This window comes from Garra rufa, chromosome 4 (assembly GCF_049309525.1).
Source record: "Garra rufa chromosome 4, GarRuf1.0, whole genome shotgun sequence".
In the NCBI taxonomy this organism is placed as follows: domain Eukaryota; kingdom Metazoa; phylum Chordata; class Actinopteri; order Cypriniformes; family Cyprinidae; genus Garra; species Garra rufa.
The window spans coordinates 16,232,466-16,248,801 of record NC_133364.1 but is presented as its reverse complement, the minus strand read 5'-3'; the positions used below and the strand labels follow the sequence as shown (position 1 = coordinate 16,248,801).

The 16,336-nt window shown below is 39.7% G+C and overlaps 1 protein-coding gene across 1 annotated transcript; it reads right to left on the bottom strand.

The window, feature by feature from the left end:
• Nucleotides 1-301: 301 nt before the first annotated feature.
• Nucleotides 302-14,470, bottom strand: nuak1a (NUAK family, SNF1-like kinase, 1a). The gene is made up of 7 exons (XM_073838767.1): nt 13,991-14,470; nt 8,346-8,466; nt 6,923-7,074; nt 5,153-5,218; nt 4,962-5,081; nt 3,759-3,891; nt 302-3,666 (listed from the first exon to the last, which is right to left on the bottom strand). The coding sequence occupies exons 1-7, from the start codon at nt 14,222-14,224 to the stop codon at nt 2,636-2,638; spliced, it is 1,857 nt and encodes a 618-aa protein (XP_073694868.1). The 5' UTR covers nt 14,225-14,470; the 3' UTR covers nt 302-2,635.
• Between the last annotated feature and the right edge of the window lie 1,866 nt (nt 14,471-16,336).

Below are 16,336 nucleotides of genomic sequence, written 5' to 3'. Positions count from 1 at the left end.
GCTCATATAATTGCCCGTGTGTGCTAACATTGTGTGTGTGAGAGAGAACGAGAATGTAAGGTATCATAACACTGATACAACCTTTGCCCTTTGACCTTTTCATGTGCTCTGTTGCTCTCTAGCTGCTGATCTCAGAGATATGTCAACGTTTGCATGGCTCTGTCTCTGTCACAACAGGTTAAAATAAGCTCCAGGAGCAGCGTAGGCCTATTTTTGGTACCCTTTATAACATCCTGTTACTTCCCTTACAAAAAAAGTACCATGGTATGTACTAAAATTAACTTTATACTCCATGGCAGCGCTGTTGTAACTTTTTACTGGAATTTTGTTGTATTTCCATTTTACATTCACACAGCAGCAGAATACGTTTGTCAGTCCTGTATTTGAGTCCTTAATACAGTTACGTTCACATGCTGTACGGTTGTTTATGGGTGTGACAACCTCATTCTGTAACCAAACTCACACCCGTAACTTTTCGGGACTCACATTCTTGGAAAGCCCGCCCTGTGTGAATGGAACGGGACTCAGGGTTGCCAGGTTTTCATAGCAAAACCCGCCCAATTGCAACTCAAAACAATCCAAATTCGTACAAATTACCACCTGGCAAAATATGTACGAATTGGTCATGAGATAGCGATGAGTTAATGCGATTGTCAGTCCCAAAAGCTGACAGTGTGAACGTAGCCTTTGTTTTCCGTTTTCACATTTGTTTAGTTTTAAATTGTCTACTTTTTATTTCGTTAGTTTTAGGGCCTGTTAACACTAGTGCGTTTTCGCTACAAAATAGCATTTAAAGTGAAAACGATTCTCGTCTACACTGGTGCTTTCACTGCGTTTTAGAAACAATCTCTGTCCACACTACACAACTGAAAACGCATGTCACATGATCGTTTATAATGAGCATGATGTTATTGTTTATACAGTCATCAAGGATACACAGAGCTAATGTGGGCAGCCACACCATTGTTTTCATCGTTTCGGTTCGTTTACACTGAAACGCAACCCTGGAGTTTTTTTTAAACTGAAACGAGGTCTGCAGCATTTGCAAAAGTCTCCGTTTTGGACCGTTTACTCTGAAATGCAACCCCGGCGTTTTCAAACTAAAACAGGGTCTGCAGCGTTTTCAAAAGTCTCAGTTTTAGACCATATACACAAAACGCAACACCCGAGTTTTTAAACTAAAACGTGGTCTCTGAGGTGCTTTCAAAAGTTTCCGTTTGGTTCCGTTTACACTGAAACGCAACCCGTCATTTTCTAACTAAAACGGGGTCTGCAGCGTTTTCAAAAGTCTCTGTTTTGGACTGTTTACACTGAAACGCAACCCTGGCGTTTTCAAACTAAAACTGGGTCTGCAGCATTTTCAAAAGTCTCAGTTTTGGACCATTTACACTGAAACGCAACACCCGAGTTTTCGAACTAAAACGGGGTCTGCAGTGCTTTCAAAAGTCTCTGTTTTGTTCCGTTTACACTGAAACGCAACCCCGGTATTTTCAAACTAAAACAGGGTATGCAGCATTTTCAAAAGTCTCAGTTTTGGACCATTTACACTAAAACGCAACACCGGAGTTTTCAAACTAATACAGGGTCTGCAGTGCTTTCAAAAGTCTCCCTATTGTTCCGTTTACACTGAAATGCAACCCCATCATTTTCAAACTAAAATGGGGTCTGCAGCATTTTTTAAAATGTCCGTTTTTGTCCGTTTACACTGAACCGTAACACCAGAGTTTTCAAACTACAACAGGGTTTGCAGCATTTTTTTAAACGTCTTCGTTTTGGTCCATTTACACTGAAATGCAACCCCAGAGTTTTCAAACTTGATCGAAAGAATCCGTTTTCAAGGGTCGAAAACGCTAGTGTAAACGACAGGTGTAACCGTAGCGAAACGAAAACACACTAGTGCAAACGTAGTCTTAGTTCTTGTTTGTAGTATAATATTTTAGGGCTGCCAAAGTTAATTGGTATTATTTAAATAATAAAAATAATAAATTAGCATTTTGTTTTTCAACAATAGCATGGTAGTACCATGATACATGTACAAAAACGATGGTGGTACTGTAACTTTTGGTACTTTGTTGTCAAAACGGTTAACAAAAGATAATACAATAAAGAGAAAATCATCAATTTTTCATACTAAACCTAAATCCTTTTAAATTCTTGAAAACGTTCCTTTCCTTTAAGTCTTAGCATTACTGATGGACTGTTGTGCTTGTAACGTCACTGAAATTGCTGGTATACGATGAGAATTTACAGTATTATACAGATGTTCAAATGGCCTTTATCTAACACTTGACCTGTATCGATGAAAACACTCTCCCATAAACTATGAAATGGCCTTGGTGTTTACAAATTGTCCAAACCATGAATGACATATAAATAACTTAAATAACACAATCCCAGCTGTCATGACGTGCTGCATCTCGGAGAACAGCCGCTTTAAAGTGCTTCTGTTGTTCCCCCTCGACTGTCGAGTCTAAAACGAGAATATCATGAGAAATGCTCATCAACGCGAGTTGGTGAATGGAGATTTGAAATGTCCCGCTTCTCGACCTGTAAACATTTACCCAGCAGCACTGTGATGAGAAGGACAAGCTGGGAATCATTCAGTCTTCCAGTCTCTCCGCCTCTTTGTCCAAGTCTAGCCTAGCTGGCTGCTGATGTCCAGGGCTTTCTGGTACACCTGGGTTACATCATCCAGATCGCCCAGCAAGGAGAAGCTCCCATTGTCTCCAGGGGATCCGGGAGGGCTGCGGACGCCCTTTCCGCCGGGAAGTTGTGCGACGGTCTGAAGGCCCCTGAACCCTGCCATCTGCAGCAAGTCTTCAGCCGACAGCGAGCCTCGGATGTTAGGTTTCGGAGAAACGGGTGGCCAGTCCAGCCCTATGCTGGAGAGACCCGTCTCCTCGTACAAGATGCTTGATGGTCTGCTTTGGCTCCGCGAGACTGTTGAGTCTCCATGGGCCTCTCCATGGACTCCCACGGCATTGTGTGTGGAATATTTCCCGTTACGCTTAAGTATACCTTTCCTTCCAACAGTCCGTTTGGATGGGGAGCTATTTGGAGGTTGCACAGTAGCACCCCCTAACAGTTCAGAGGACTCGCTGCGCTCCGGCGAAGAGTAATATCCAGATTCACGCTGCTGATTGTTTTTCAGAATGCCTTTCTTGGGTAACATAGACACCATTTTGGCTGGGGAGCCACCTAGTGTATCCTCTCGCTCTGGACTCGACCCGGACTCAACATCTTGGTAGCAAATAGACCGTCTGAGCTCTACTTCACACAGACTCTGGGACCGCTGGTCTCCACTGGTCGCCCGAGTCTTCAGGATGCTCTTTGGTCTTTTGAGGCCTGGCTTCTCTTCCACAACACCCCACATTCCACCATCGTTCTCCTTCGTGGACTTTCTCATACGGCGGGCTGGAGTCAAGGCTGTGGCATTATTACCGTTACCAGGTTCTGGGCGTTGAGCTTTGCCTGGACAGACGTCAGTGCGGTTCTGCCAGTCAATGAAGCGCGCCAGCATGGGCGAGCTGTTTTCCCTTTGCGTTTGGCAGTCGCACACGCTGGTCTTCCATCCCCAGTTTACCCACCAATGGTTTGCAATGTCCTCAACTGTAGCCCTACGATCTGGATTAACCATCAACATCCAGCGGATCAAACCACGTGCGTCTGAATAAGATGGAGAAATTTGAAGTTGGTCAGGTAACTTGGAGAGATTTGGGTTCAGATGACTTGGAAATATCTAGTGAGAAGGCACATACCTGATGACTGTGGCGGTTCCCTGTATTCTCCGTTGCTGATCTGGCGAATGAGTCTTTGGTGGTCTCCTCCATCGAAGGGCATTGTTCCGTACACAAGAGTGTAGAGTAATACCCCCAGTGCCCAACTGTCAACCTGTCAAAACAATACCACTTAAATTATTGACATGCTCTTTTCGTTCTATAATTTTTCATATGATTAACAGCATAACAGACTGGACCTTTGTACTAGTTCAACATGTGCTGGTAAACACTTGTCGTCATTTAGCAATAGATTAAAAGGTTGTGTTATTTTATTTTCCTGCCTGGGCCATAAAGTCAACTCCACCTATATTTATGAACGTTTAATCAAGCTGTCATTGTACACCTAATGTATGAGAACAATAGGCTATCTCACATATATCTGCGCAGTAACCGCCATCGTAATTCCTGCTCGTCATTTAATCATTTCTCGTGCCGACCTCGTCTGACCCTGCTGCACCTCTGCTGATTAGCCAAGGGTGCAGGCCAGGAATGAGAAGGTATCGAGGGGAAACAATGGCTGATTACAGCACAGGAAACGTCCACTCCCCGAACTCCAGACCTGTCTGACCCCAAGTAGATGTGAGGAGCTCTGTGATTGTTGGCCCTGATCCACTGATCTCTGACCAGCGAGAAGAAGAACGCTGCCTTTCCCATGGTCTCAAGTTATGTAAGGATGATTGAGGGACCTAAGTGTCTAAAATTGAATGTCCAGAGGCTTTTATGTGTCATCGTACAATAAAACCGGAAAAACGTATGGGAATTTTGATATATTCCTCTGTTCCAGACAGGCTTAGTGTTTGGCTATTAAGTATCAGGAATCGTGAATGCTTGATATCCTGAAAATAGCTTTGAGATTAGTCCTCGTTCTTTTTGGCAAAGTCTTTGTTTCTCATTGGATTATGGAAGATGTTTAGTACGCTGACTGACTTGGCTTATGAAGCAATTCCTGTGGGGAGTGACTGAGTTTGGATGTGGAATGAAGGGTGGTCTCACCTCCCTTTAGATATGAGTGGAAACGCTTTCTCTTTCTCTTTGTTATCTGTGTTTTGTTCTTTCTTATCGTTCGAGACAGGAAATATGTGATTGTGTTTCCTAGCCCAAATTTTTTAAGGGTGAAAAACGAAGGCCTCTTAAATGGCTATGCAGGGTTGCATAACTGGAGAATATTAGTTCATAATGTACCTCCGGGCCTCTATACGGTCGTCCGTTCACAATCTCAGGGGAGGCGTACAGCGGGCTGCCGCAGAATGTTTGAAGAAGCTTGTCCTTCTGGTAGAGGTTGGACAACCCAAAATCTGCAATCTAGAAGATAAAACCAGGTCAGAACAGGCTGATATTGAGTAATAAATCACTAGAGGAAAATCAGAATGTACCTTAATGTTACCGTTGTCATCCAGGAGGATGTTTTCCAGCTTGAGATCTCGATGTACTACTCCGTTCTGAAAGACAACATCAAAACCATCATTTTTAGAACAACTTCTGTCACATAGGCATCATAGAAACATCACTTTTTATGCTGCCACCTAGTTTTGTCATATTTGAATGTCCTACAAAACACACTCTTTAAAATAAAGGTTCTTTATTGGGATCAATGGTTCTATAAAGAGCCTTGAACATTCATGGAACCTTTCAAATGCAGAAAAGGTTCTTTATAGTCAAATAAGGTTCTTTTGTTTTTTTTTTAAAGGTTTGTTAAAAGGTTCTTTGGGGAACTAAAAATGGTTCTTCCATGGCATCACTGCCAAAGCACCCTTTTGGAATCTTTTTTTTTTCAAGAGTGCACGTCTTAGTCTGCTGCTATTCTAAAGACAAGGAAAGGGGAAAAGTGACATTTCCCTTCCTAACTGTGAAATGGCCTGATCTATGTATCCCTCCCTCTGTTCTGGGACGACCTCCTTGGAATCCCCCAGCTGAGTTGATGACATCATCAGCCCAGCTGTATAGAAACAAAGGCCAAGCCCAGGCTGAATTCCCTCAGGGCGTTTCGTTTTCCAGCTGACATGGCCCCGGGTACCGGCTGACCCTTTGTACTGATTTAGGAACGGGATCTTGTGCTTTAATCCTAGCCTTAATCTTTAATAAACTAGAAAAATATGCTCTGAAATGTGAAATGAAAGCGAAAACAGTGAAGAAATATGCGATGGATCAATGTGAAAGGTCAATTTGGAACTTGGAAAGTGGGAAAAATTGGAGATGAGGAGGGGTTTGGCACCAGGGCCGAAGAACACAGCTGCTCTCTGGCTCCACAACCTTTCGCATCGAGACATTCTTGGAAGTTTAGTTTATCCCTCTCATATCATGTCAAGTCCTCCTTCATCCGGTAAATCATATTATTTACTCTATAGAGAGCTCGTGTGCGACTGCACGTGAATGCACAGTGAAACATCGCACAGATGTCAGTTGTTTAGTTTAAGAGGTACGAGACGTCGTGTAATTGTGTAATTGTAGTCACGGTTAAAGGCTAAGTACCTTAGTTACATAAGGTTAAAAGCAAGTAGAGGATATATTTACAGTATTCCTGCTGAAAAGCAGTTTAATCTATTTTGCCAAACTGGTCTGGCTAGGGTGGGGGGGGGGGTGTTTCATTTTCCATATGGGTTTATGTATATGGTTTATTTTTTTAAAGAGTTTTTAAGATGCTTAAGGCATTGTTAGATGCCATTGTTTCTTGTCATAGCTATGCAAGGATTTGATTTCAAAAACAGTTTCATATTAACTATATCTATATTTAACCTCAGAATGATCTCAAAATGAGTGCTAAAGTCTGATTTTGGTGTGGCTGTTCTTTAAAATTAAATTATTATCATGTTAATTCAAGTGATTAAGTATTTGAAAGTCTGACAGTCATTAGTATTGAGTCCTACTGTGAAGTTAACCCTACCTGCTTTAAATGTTTGAAAATGACTAACAGTTCAGAAAAGTATTCAAATGTAATCAGTTACATTACTTTAATAAATCAATTGAAATAGTTACACTACTTATTACATTTTAAATAGGGTAACTTCTAATCTATAACCTATTACATTTCCAAAGTACCCTTCCCAAAACTGGTTCCCCAGTAGAAAAGATCACACACATTTGGAATGACATGAAGGTCAGCAAATTACTTTTTAATTTGTCTCACCCCATGGCTCCACCCTCACCTTGTGGCAGTAATGAACTGCAGAGACGATCTGTCTGAAGAAGTGTCTGGTCTCCCTTTCACCGAGCTTTCGGCGCTCGCTGATGTAATCGTACAGCTCGCCCTTGCTGGCGTATTCCATCACGATCACGATCTTATCCTTATTCTCGAACACTGCGAACACAACACAACAGCGCTTGATTAGATTACTCAACATCATTCTGTGTTAAAGTGACGGCGCACGGAAATGAAAACAGCATATTTCCATTATATCCAGCTCTCCAGCTAAATCTCTGTCATTGACTGTTAACAGTTTGGCTCAAGCTTTCGTTGGGCCGTAGCCAGTATGTAAGAGTCAGAATCGCCAGCGAGTCTGGCTTTAGTCAGGGTCATGGCGATTAGGAGCTGTCTTTGCAAGCGAGACCACAACTGTTAACAGGTGTTAAGTGCGGAGAGGAAGCGAGATTTGGCATACGTGATCTTGGATGATGGCGTAAACATTCCTGTTCTAAGAAAAGGTATGTGTTTTGAACAACACAGTGTTCTTAGTAGCAGCCCTTAGATGGATTGCCATCATTTGAGCCAATCAGAGAAGTGTTTATCTTGCAGATCTAAGACCTCAGCAAATATTTGTTTTTAGTTTGCAAGGGAAGTGCTCCATTCAGATCCTCCTGATACAGCAGGAGCATCTCCATAGAGAGCCTTCATTGTTTATCGCCCAGAGACTGGTTGTCAGTGTGAGGGTCAATGGATCAAACAGAAGACCAACTCTCTTGGTGTCACTTTCAACAACATGTGTATTTGGACACCTGTTGACTGTCTAGGACTAACCAAGCTTGTTGGAATAACCTTTGACGTTCACGTTGAAGACATTGAACCTGATTCCAAACCTAGCACTGAGTAATTACCTCTCTAGGCTAATCCGTATTAGACACAGAAGACTGAGCGCTCTCCGTTTTGGCACCGGTTCTCAGACCGATCCAGGGTCAGAAATAATGACCCCTGGCTGAGAGCACGGCGTGAGCCCACAGCTGTGGCGTCTCCCTCTGTCAGCGTGGAGATAAAGCAGCTTTGTTTTGAGTATTGCATTCAAGGCGCTGTGCTCGGGGCCTATTTTGATGGGTTTTTTTGAGGCAAAGTTACATGCGTGGGACATTTCAAACATGCTGATTGCTGCAGGACTGTAATGACTTCAATGCATTCGCTTCATCTCCGTTAGAGAGAGTTTACACCCCCAACAACGTTGTTGCTTGATCAACACCCTTGGGCAAGCAGGGTGCGGTCAGATCGCATAAATAAAACGTGAGGGCAACTGATCTAAAGATGATTGGATGCTCAGAAAAACCACACTTGGCTGCAAAGGGTGTGGAGTTTTTACATGTTGAGAAGGGGTTTGAAAACTTTTGATTTGCTTCAGTGAGAGTGTTTTAGCGAGAGAGACTTACCTTCGTATATAGAGATGATGTGTGGATGGCGGAGAGAAGACATGATCTCGATCTCTCGGCGGATGTGTACCATGTCTTGTTCATCTTTGATCTTTTCCTTTCGGATGGATTTAATCGCCACCTGAGAAGGAACAAACAAGTCTTATTTGTAGCGTGTTCTTTTGAACGGAGTGACTAGAAAATATTGATGAATTCCTGGTTTAGTAGCTCGATAGCAGCTTTGGTTGAGCAGTATTGATGAAGATGAGGGTCAAAGGTTAGGAAATTCTGATTGATTGTATTTTCGTTGCAGTGGCATCCTGGCTCAGGGGTCATAGATCATAGAAACAGAAGAGCCTACTCCCTTTTATGGTGTCAAGGAGTTCACAGGAAAAGTACTTCCTGTCTTAGGTGGTCAGGTGACCCACAAACTTGCTGAGCTAACCAGTTATGTAGTAATAGCACTCTTTTTGTTATAGTGGGTTTCAACTTGGACTACACTTTTAAAAATAAAGGTGCTTTAAAAGGTTCTTCACAGCGATGCCATGGAGGAACCATTTTTGGTTCCTCAAAGAACCATTCAGTCAAAAGTTCTTTAAAGAACCATCTCTTTCTTATCTTTTTATAATCTGAAGAACCTTCTTTTGACACAAAGAACCTTTTTGTGAAACAGAAAGGTTCTTCAGATGTTAAAGGAAGTACTAAAATGAATGAAATGGTAACACTTTACAATAAGGTTTAATTTGTATTTCAATGTATTTTACACCATTTATTAATCTTTTAATGTTAATACAATTATATATTAATAAAGATGTTAATAAAAATATAATTAACGTTAACAAATGAAACCTTATTGTAAAGTGTTACCACTAGAATTATATATATATATACACCCAAAGTATAAAAAAAATAACACACAGCAAAATTACAAAATCTTTAACCAAAATTAAAACATTTGAGTAAAACTGAATTAAATATATTAACAAAAACTATATTAGTGTGTCTTTTATAGTCAAATAGCAGTTGCATAGACATTTTTCACAATAAATAATATACTAAACAGCCCAGCATCTTCAAAATAGTGTGCTAAAATACAATAAATATCATTAAAATGAATAATATAATATAATATTCTACAGTGATAATATGCTTTAATTATTATACTATGTAGATAGTAATTTAAAAAATAATAAATCATAAAAATATGGTTATTCCTAATAGAAAGCATTACATTTATTTCAGTACTTTTTTTTGGTAAGCTAAGGGAGACGAGAGCTAGATCTGGAGCTAGTGGCTTAACCTTGAGCGAAAAATGGGTTTCTGTGAAGGAGAATGGCTTTTTTGGGAGAAGGCGCACCACAGGAGTTATTTTTAAACGTCCCATTTAACCAGCTCCGAAACAGGCTCTATTAAAGATGTGTCAGCGCTCAAAGACCTGCTTTCAAAGAACCTCTTTTTTCAGTTTTACATATTTATTTTGTTAAATAATGCTCATGCATAAATTGTTATACTAATTGTGTTTACTCAATATCTTCAAGTCTTATCCTATATGCATACTTGAGGATGCTGAGAAGATTTCTAAGGCTAAGTGGTCATGAGGAGGGATTAAAGTCGCAGGAAGTTTGCAGCATGTTCCTCCGCTGACTCATAAAACATGCACAAGAGGGAAGTGGCGCTGACAGAGCTGACTTCCTGTCCACCCAGTGCAGTTCACAACCCCGATATACTGCCAACCCAAGCCTTTTAGGGGCAAAATGGTGTTCGGGTAATGCATTGTGTTATTGTCTGATGACATCTACAATACATGCATTACATGTTACAGCCTTATCAGTGACTTATGTAAGACGGAGAGTGGAGAGCTTGTGATAAACGTGTTTAACTCGCCACTTGGACATGATCTGTCTGGTTACAGTCTGGTGTTTGGATGGCTTTAAAAAGGCTGCCAGAATGAGTGTGTGTTAAGAGCCAGTTTAGGACCTCAATGTGATTATACAGTGAAAGCAAAAACTCATTAAACTTGCATTGTGGCAGACGGGCACGCAGGTGATTTTTTGACCTCACTGAGGGAAGCGCACATGGTTGAGCAGTATTGTTACCCAGCCTGTGGCTACAGATCATTAAGCCAACCTGTGTTTGATGCCTTTGCCAGCTGGCTGTAGGCTTTGCTCTTCTCTAACCCCTGGCTAAAACTGAAGCCTTCTTATTGTCTCCCAGACATAGACGTGCCCATTGTCTGAGCCTCACACAACAGCTGTGTTGTTTTACCTGTGCGCTGTTTTAAGGGGGAAAAGGGAGCACCTTTACTCACCGGAGCACTCGTGCAGAACGTCGTTTTGGAAAAATGCGTCATAGAGAGTTAAGTACAAAGAAGGAAGCCCGTCTTCTTATTTGCTGTTTCTTTCCAACTTCCTTTGCCTTTTCCAGCTTTCTGCTTTCAAACTTATACTATGTTAGTATCCTTTTAATAAAAACTGATATTTTCAGGATGTTTGGCATAACCACAAATACAAATTCAACTCAACCCTCGTTTTCTTTTAAAGCAAAAACCTTTTTTAAATCAATGGAGCAATTCATAAACACTTAAATACCAAATGCCATTACAGTCTAACTACTAAACCCCTAAAATGACAAAAACAACTTTCGATTTCTTATTTTGCGTTGCTGCCATTACAACACTGCAACAAATGCTTTTCTTACTTAGATTTTTAGTCTTGTTTCCAGCCAAAATATCTACAAAGTCTTAAATCAAGAAATAAAGTCAATTTTTTTTTCTTGTTTTCAGAAAAAACAAGTCAAAATTAAGGGAGTTTTTGCTTAGAACAAGCACAAAAATCCTATTTTAAACCGAAAACAAGATTATTTTCTTACCTCATTGGCAGATTATTTTGCTTGTTTCAAGCAAAAACGCACTTAATTTTGACTTAATTTTGACTAATTTTGACAAAATAATTTTTACTTGTCTAGAAAATCCTTCTTGATTTAAGAATTTGTAGATATTTTGGCTGGAAACAAGACAAAAAATCTAAGTAAGAAAAGCATTTTTTTGCAGTGAATGTAACTGCTAAACCCCTAAAGTGACTATAAAGATGACAAAAACAACTTTTTTAAATAAAGTAAAATGCTTCCAGTATCCATTTTAATTTGTTGCCATTATAATGTAACTCCCAAACCCCTAAAATGACTATAAAAATGACAAAAACAACTTTTCAAATAAAATAAAATGCTTCTAACATCCAATTTTACTTTATTGCCATTGCAATTTAACTCCTAATTCCCTTAAAATGACTGTGAAAATGGCAAAAATGACTTTTCAAATGCAATAAAATGCTTTCAATATCCAATTGTACTTTGTTGCCATTACAATGTACCTCTTAAACCCCTAAAATGACTATAAAAATGACAAAAACGACTTTCCAAATAAAGTAAAATGCTTCCAATATCCAGTTTTACTTTGTAGCCATTACAATGTAACTTTTAAACCCCTAAAATGACACTTCAAATAACAAAAACGACTTTTCAAATAGAATAAATTGCTTCCAATATCTAGTTTAACTTTGTTGCCATTACAATATAACTCCTAAACCCCTAAAATGACTATAGAAAGGCATATTTTCTAATAATATGCTAATTTTAACAGTGCTTTCACAAAATAATATGCTTAAATTTCCGCTTTCTCATCCCATCCCTGCAAGGACCTCATGCCATGGTCTAACCTAATTTTTATTGTTATTTTTTTCAAGTCTCAAGTACAACTTGTATTGGACCTGGAATATTCCTATATGTGGTTTAATCCTGGTTTATGCCTAAGACATTTCCAACCATTTACACCTATCTTTCTGTATAAAACATATATGAGATCTGCTAAAGAGCATGAGCCAAGACTACACAATTATAAAGGAGCACATGCAGAGTCAAAACAATTGTTCTGGTTTAATTCACCCTGCAATGTTGTGAATTCCTTCCTTTGCTACTAGTGAGTCATGCATTCCTAGATTCAACCATCAGTCCATTGAGACAAAGATCATGGACTGCGACTTAAGAATTTGTCAGTTTGTATACTCTTTATCATATGCTCATGTCTTTTTTTCCCATCACTGAACACCCATTTAAATTACTAAGCAGATGTTTTGGCAGGGAAAGATTTTAAATGCCCGTGCTGGAACATTCTTCCCTACTGCCAAACTCATCACCATACAAACACTAGAGTTTATCTCCACCCTTCAGATTTAGCGTTGGGCATCGACACTGCAAACACAACCAGTTGTGTTGTCCTCAACAGAACCACACTGTCTAATGTTTCTCAGTGTTAATTCTAAGGAAACGCTCATAAGTGGTTTCCGTTATTAGGTTACCAAGTCCCGGACGTGACATTGAGAGCATCCTGCGCTCAAGCAGCTGTTGACATCAGGACACATTTTTTCGCCCACAGCTCTGACCCACTAGGTCCATATCTGCCCCACTCAAGATGCAGATCCGTCTCGGGATTAATGCTCTGACCTAGTTCCAAAACAGAAGTGGTTTATCCTAGTTTTTCCCCACTTAACTTGCTCTACAGATGTTATGCGTTTCTTAGCGATGCCAACGCGATACGTAAAGGAGCTTAGGTTACTTGCGACATAAACAGACCTCTCGTGCTTTGAAACCTTTGACCTGCTCAACTCCTAGATGAACTCAGTGTCACTGAGGGACGGAAGACAGCACTTGCCCTGTGAAATTGTGCATGTAATGATGGCCATTAAGGGTGCATTTACTTTCGCCAATTTTTCAAAGGAATGTTTAATTAGGTCAACTGATAGCAAGCGAAACCCACACAATGTCTCCCACATGAAAGGAAAATCAGAAATGAGATCTCTCTAATATCTCTGTTCAATGAGATGAAACAGAAACATTCTCTTGTCTTCTGGTTCTGCATGATCACTTCTTAAAATAAAGGTTGCTTATTGACTTTGATGGTTCAACAAAGAACTTTTAACATCAATGGAATCTTTCCATTATGCAAGTTCTTAAGAGAGAAAAAGGTTCTTTAAATGTTCTTCACATTAAAGTTCTTTGGGAAACCAAAAATGTGACCCTGGACCACAAAACCAGTCGTATGTAGCACCAGTATTTGTATTAATAGCCAAAAATACATTGTATGGGTTAAAATGATAGATTTTTCTTTTATGCCAAAAATCATTAGGATATTAAGTAAAGATCATGTTCCATTAAAATATTTTGTACATTTCCTACCGTAAATATATCAAAACTTAATTTTTGATTAGTAATATGCTTTGCTAAGAACTTCATTTAAAGGCGATTTTCTCAATATTTTGATTGTGTTTTGCACCTTCAGATTCCAGATATTTTCCTAACAAACCATACATAAATTCAGATGATGCATAAAGGGTTACAAATGGTTCTTCTGTGGCAAAACCCTCCATTTGGGACCTTTATTTGATGGGATTGATGGGGAAAACGACCAAACTTTTCAAGACTGAGCTCAGATTTGACATGATGCAAAACTCATTTCATTCTTCCAAAACCAAACGAACTGGTTCATATGCGTTTTGTAGCTCTGTATTTTGTCTGTTTATCTCAAGAAACATCTGAAACGAAGTTGATACCTATTTGAGAACTTTATAAGATCTTTTGAGCTTTGAAAGAGCAATCCATGTTGGTCAACTCACCACTCGTCCAGTGTGCCTCTCTATGGCTTTCTTCACTTTTCCATATGTTCCTCTCCCGAGGGTTTCGAGCAACTCGTAGCGGTGCTTCAGGTTGTGTTTGTGGTGATGTTTCTTCACGCTGGAGCCTCTCCGTACACCGAGAGAGGCTGGCATCTCTCCTCCGGGATAGTCCACCGGTAGAGGCTCAATTTCATTCGCTATGTTAGTCCCCAGCTGGGATGATTCCGTCTCCATGGTTTCCTATGCGATGTGTCCGATAAATCTTAAAATCGGCGCTCAGCCGTTATAAAAACTCACAAAGATCCCGAACTCGGTGTTCAGTCGTTATTTACGCTGATGAAATGAGTCTGGGAATTGTAGGGGGCGTCTAAGAAGAGCGACCCGTCAGTCATTCATCGGTGAAGTGCTCCTCTCGCCTCTGGAAGCTCAAATATGCGCGACCGGACTCCATGCTTTACCCGTCCATCCCACTACCGGCGCGTGTTTCTCCTCCCCTCCTCTTGCCTTTTCTCCAGAGTACAGACTACAGGAATAAAGAATGCAGCCTGGATGAAGCCGGAGGCGGAGTTATAAGTGCAGGTCTCTAGCTCTCTCCTACTCTCTCTCCCTCTCCTAATGGAATAATGGCATAATGGCGTAATGGAGAACACTTAATTGTATTTTATTAGGTTTGATCAGTGCTTTCCCTTCATCACTCTCTCTCAATTATTCTTCAATTTAATGTGCTTTACTGGCATGAAGAATAACTTGTACCTTTCTAGGACTAAAGCATTTCCAGTCTAAAAACAGTAGTGTCAAAAAGCTTGGTATGATTGACATTAAAGTATTAAAGTACATAAGCTTTTAAAAATAAAGGTTCCAAAACGGTGTTTTTGCAGTGATGCCATAAGAACCATTTTTGGTTCCCCAAAGAGTGAACAGTTCCTAAAAGAACCATTTTAAAACCTTTTTCGACTATAAAGAACCTTTTCTGTATTTGAAAGATCATGGATGTTCAAGGTTCTTTATAGAAACATTGATGCCAATAGAGAACCTTTATTTTTAAAAGTGTAAAGCATATAGGTATTTAAGTTCTAAAGTAAAAAAACCGTCAACATAGAGAATAAGGTGAAGTGAAAAAAAACATAAGTGAACTAATAATACAAATGTTGCATTTTTATACAAAATATGATGTAGCCTAAGTGTCAATGCAATAAGTAAATAAATACAAATAGGCTAGATTTAAGTAAATAAATAAATATTTAACAATGCGAACATTCTATTTTCTCTCTCTATGTAAGCAAGCTGTCCGTGTAGATCTATTAAGTGCTATACTTTCTGTACTGATATTGACTAGGTTTAATGCAGCGGGCAGGTGCAGCAATGGCTTTTCTAATGAAGAATGGTTTGCATTTCCTTGAAATCCACTAGCCGGTTGTCGTTCTTCTGTAGTCCGCTGATTGTTTTTGTTTGTGAGGGCTGTAGCAAACATTACTCACAGTAAGCAAAATATGGCTCAGCAGTGCCCTCTAGCAAGAGAACGATATTTCTGTGGTTATATACTGGGATCATTGGGATGTACTGCCACCACATGGAGGATTTAAGATAGCACTGAAGAAGGCTCTGATAGAAATTACATATAGCCAAATAACTCTGTTTTTGAAGTATCCACCTTGTTTACTTCTATGGTGCCCCCGAGTTTGAACTTCCAAAATGCAGTTTAAATGCAGCTTCAAAGGGCTCTAAATGATCTCAGCTGAGGAAGAAGGGTCTTATCTAGCGAAACGATTGGTTATTTTCTAAACAAATTTACAACTTATTTACTTTTTAATCTCAAACGCCCATCTTGCCAAGCTAGACGAGACAAGCATTTGAGGTTAAAAAGTATATAAATTGTAATTTCTTCTAGGAAATAACCCATCGTTTTGCTAGATAAGACCCTTCTTTCCTCGGCTGGGGTCGTTTAGAGCCCTTTGAAGCTGCATTTTGGAAGTTCAAACTCGGGGGCACCATAGAAGTCCATTATAAGAAGAAAAATCCTGAAATGTTCTACGACTGAAGAAAGAAAGACATGAACATCTTGGATGACAAGGGGGTGAGTACATTATCTGTAAATTTTTGTTCTGAAAGTGAACTCCTTTAAGTTTGGCAAAATGTTCAGTATATAACAGTTCAACTTGATCTAAATTTTACTTCTGTGAGACATTTTACAAAACAAAGTAGTTATGTATGCACTGAAGTGGTACTGAAGATATTGTACAATAAACTTTAGTATTTGTCACATGACCTCAATGCATGATATTATGTTCTTTATCCATTATACTGCAAATGCAAGATCAACTTTAGCTCAATGACTGTTCTGCATGT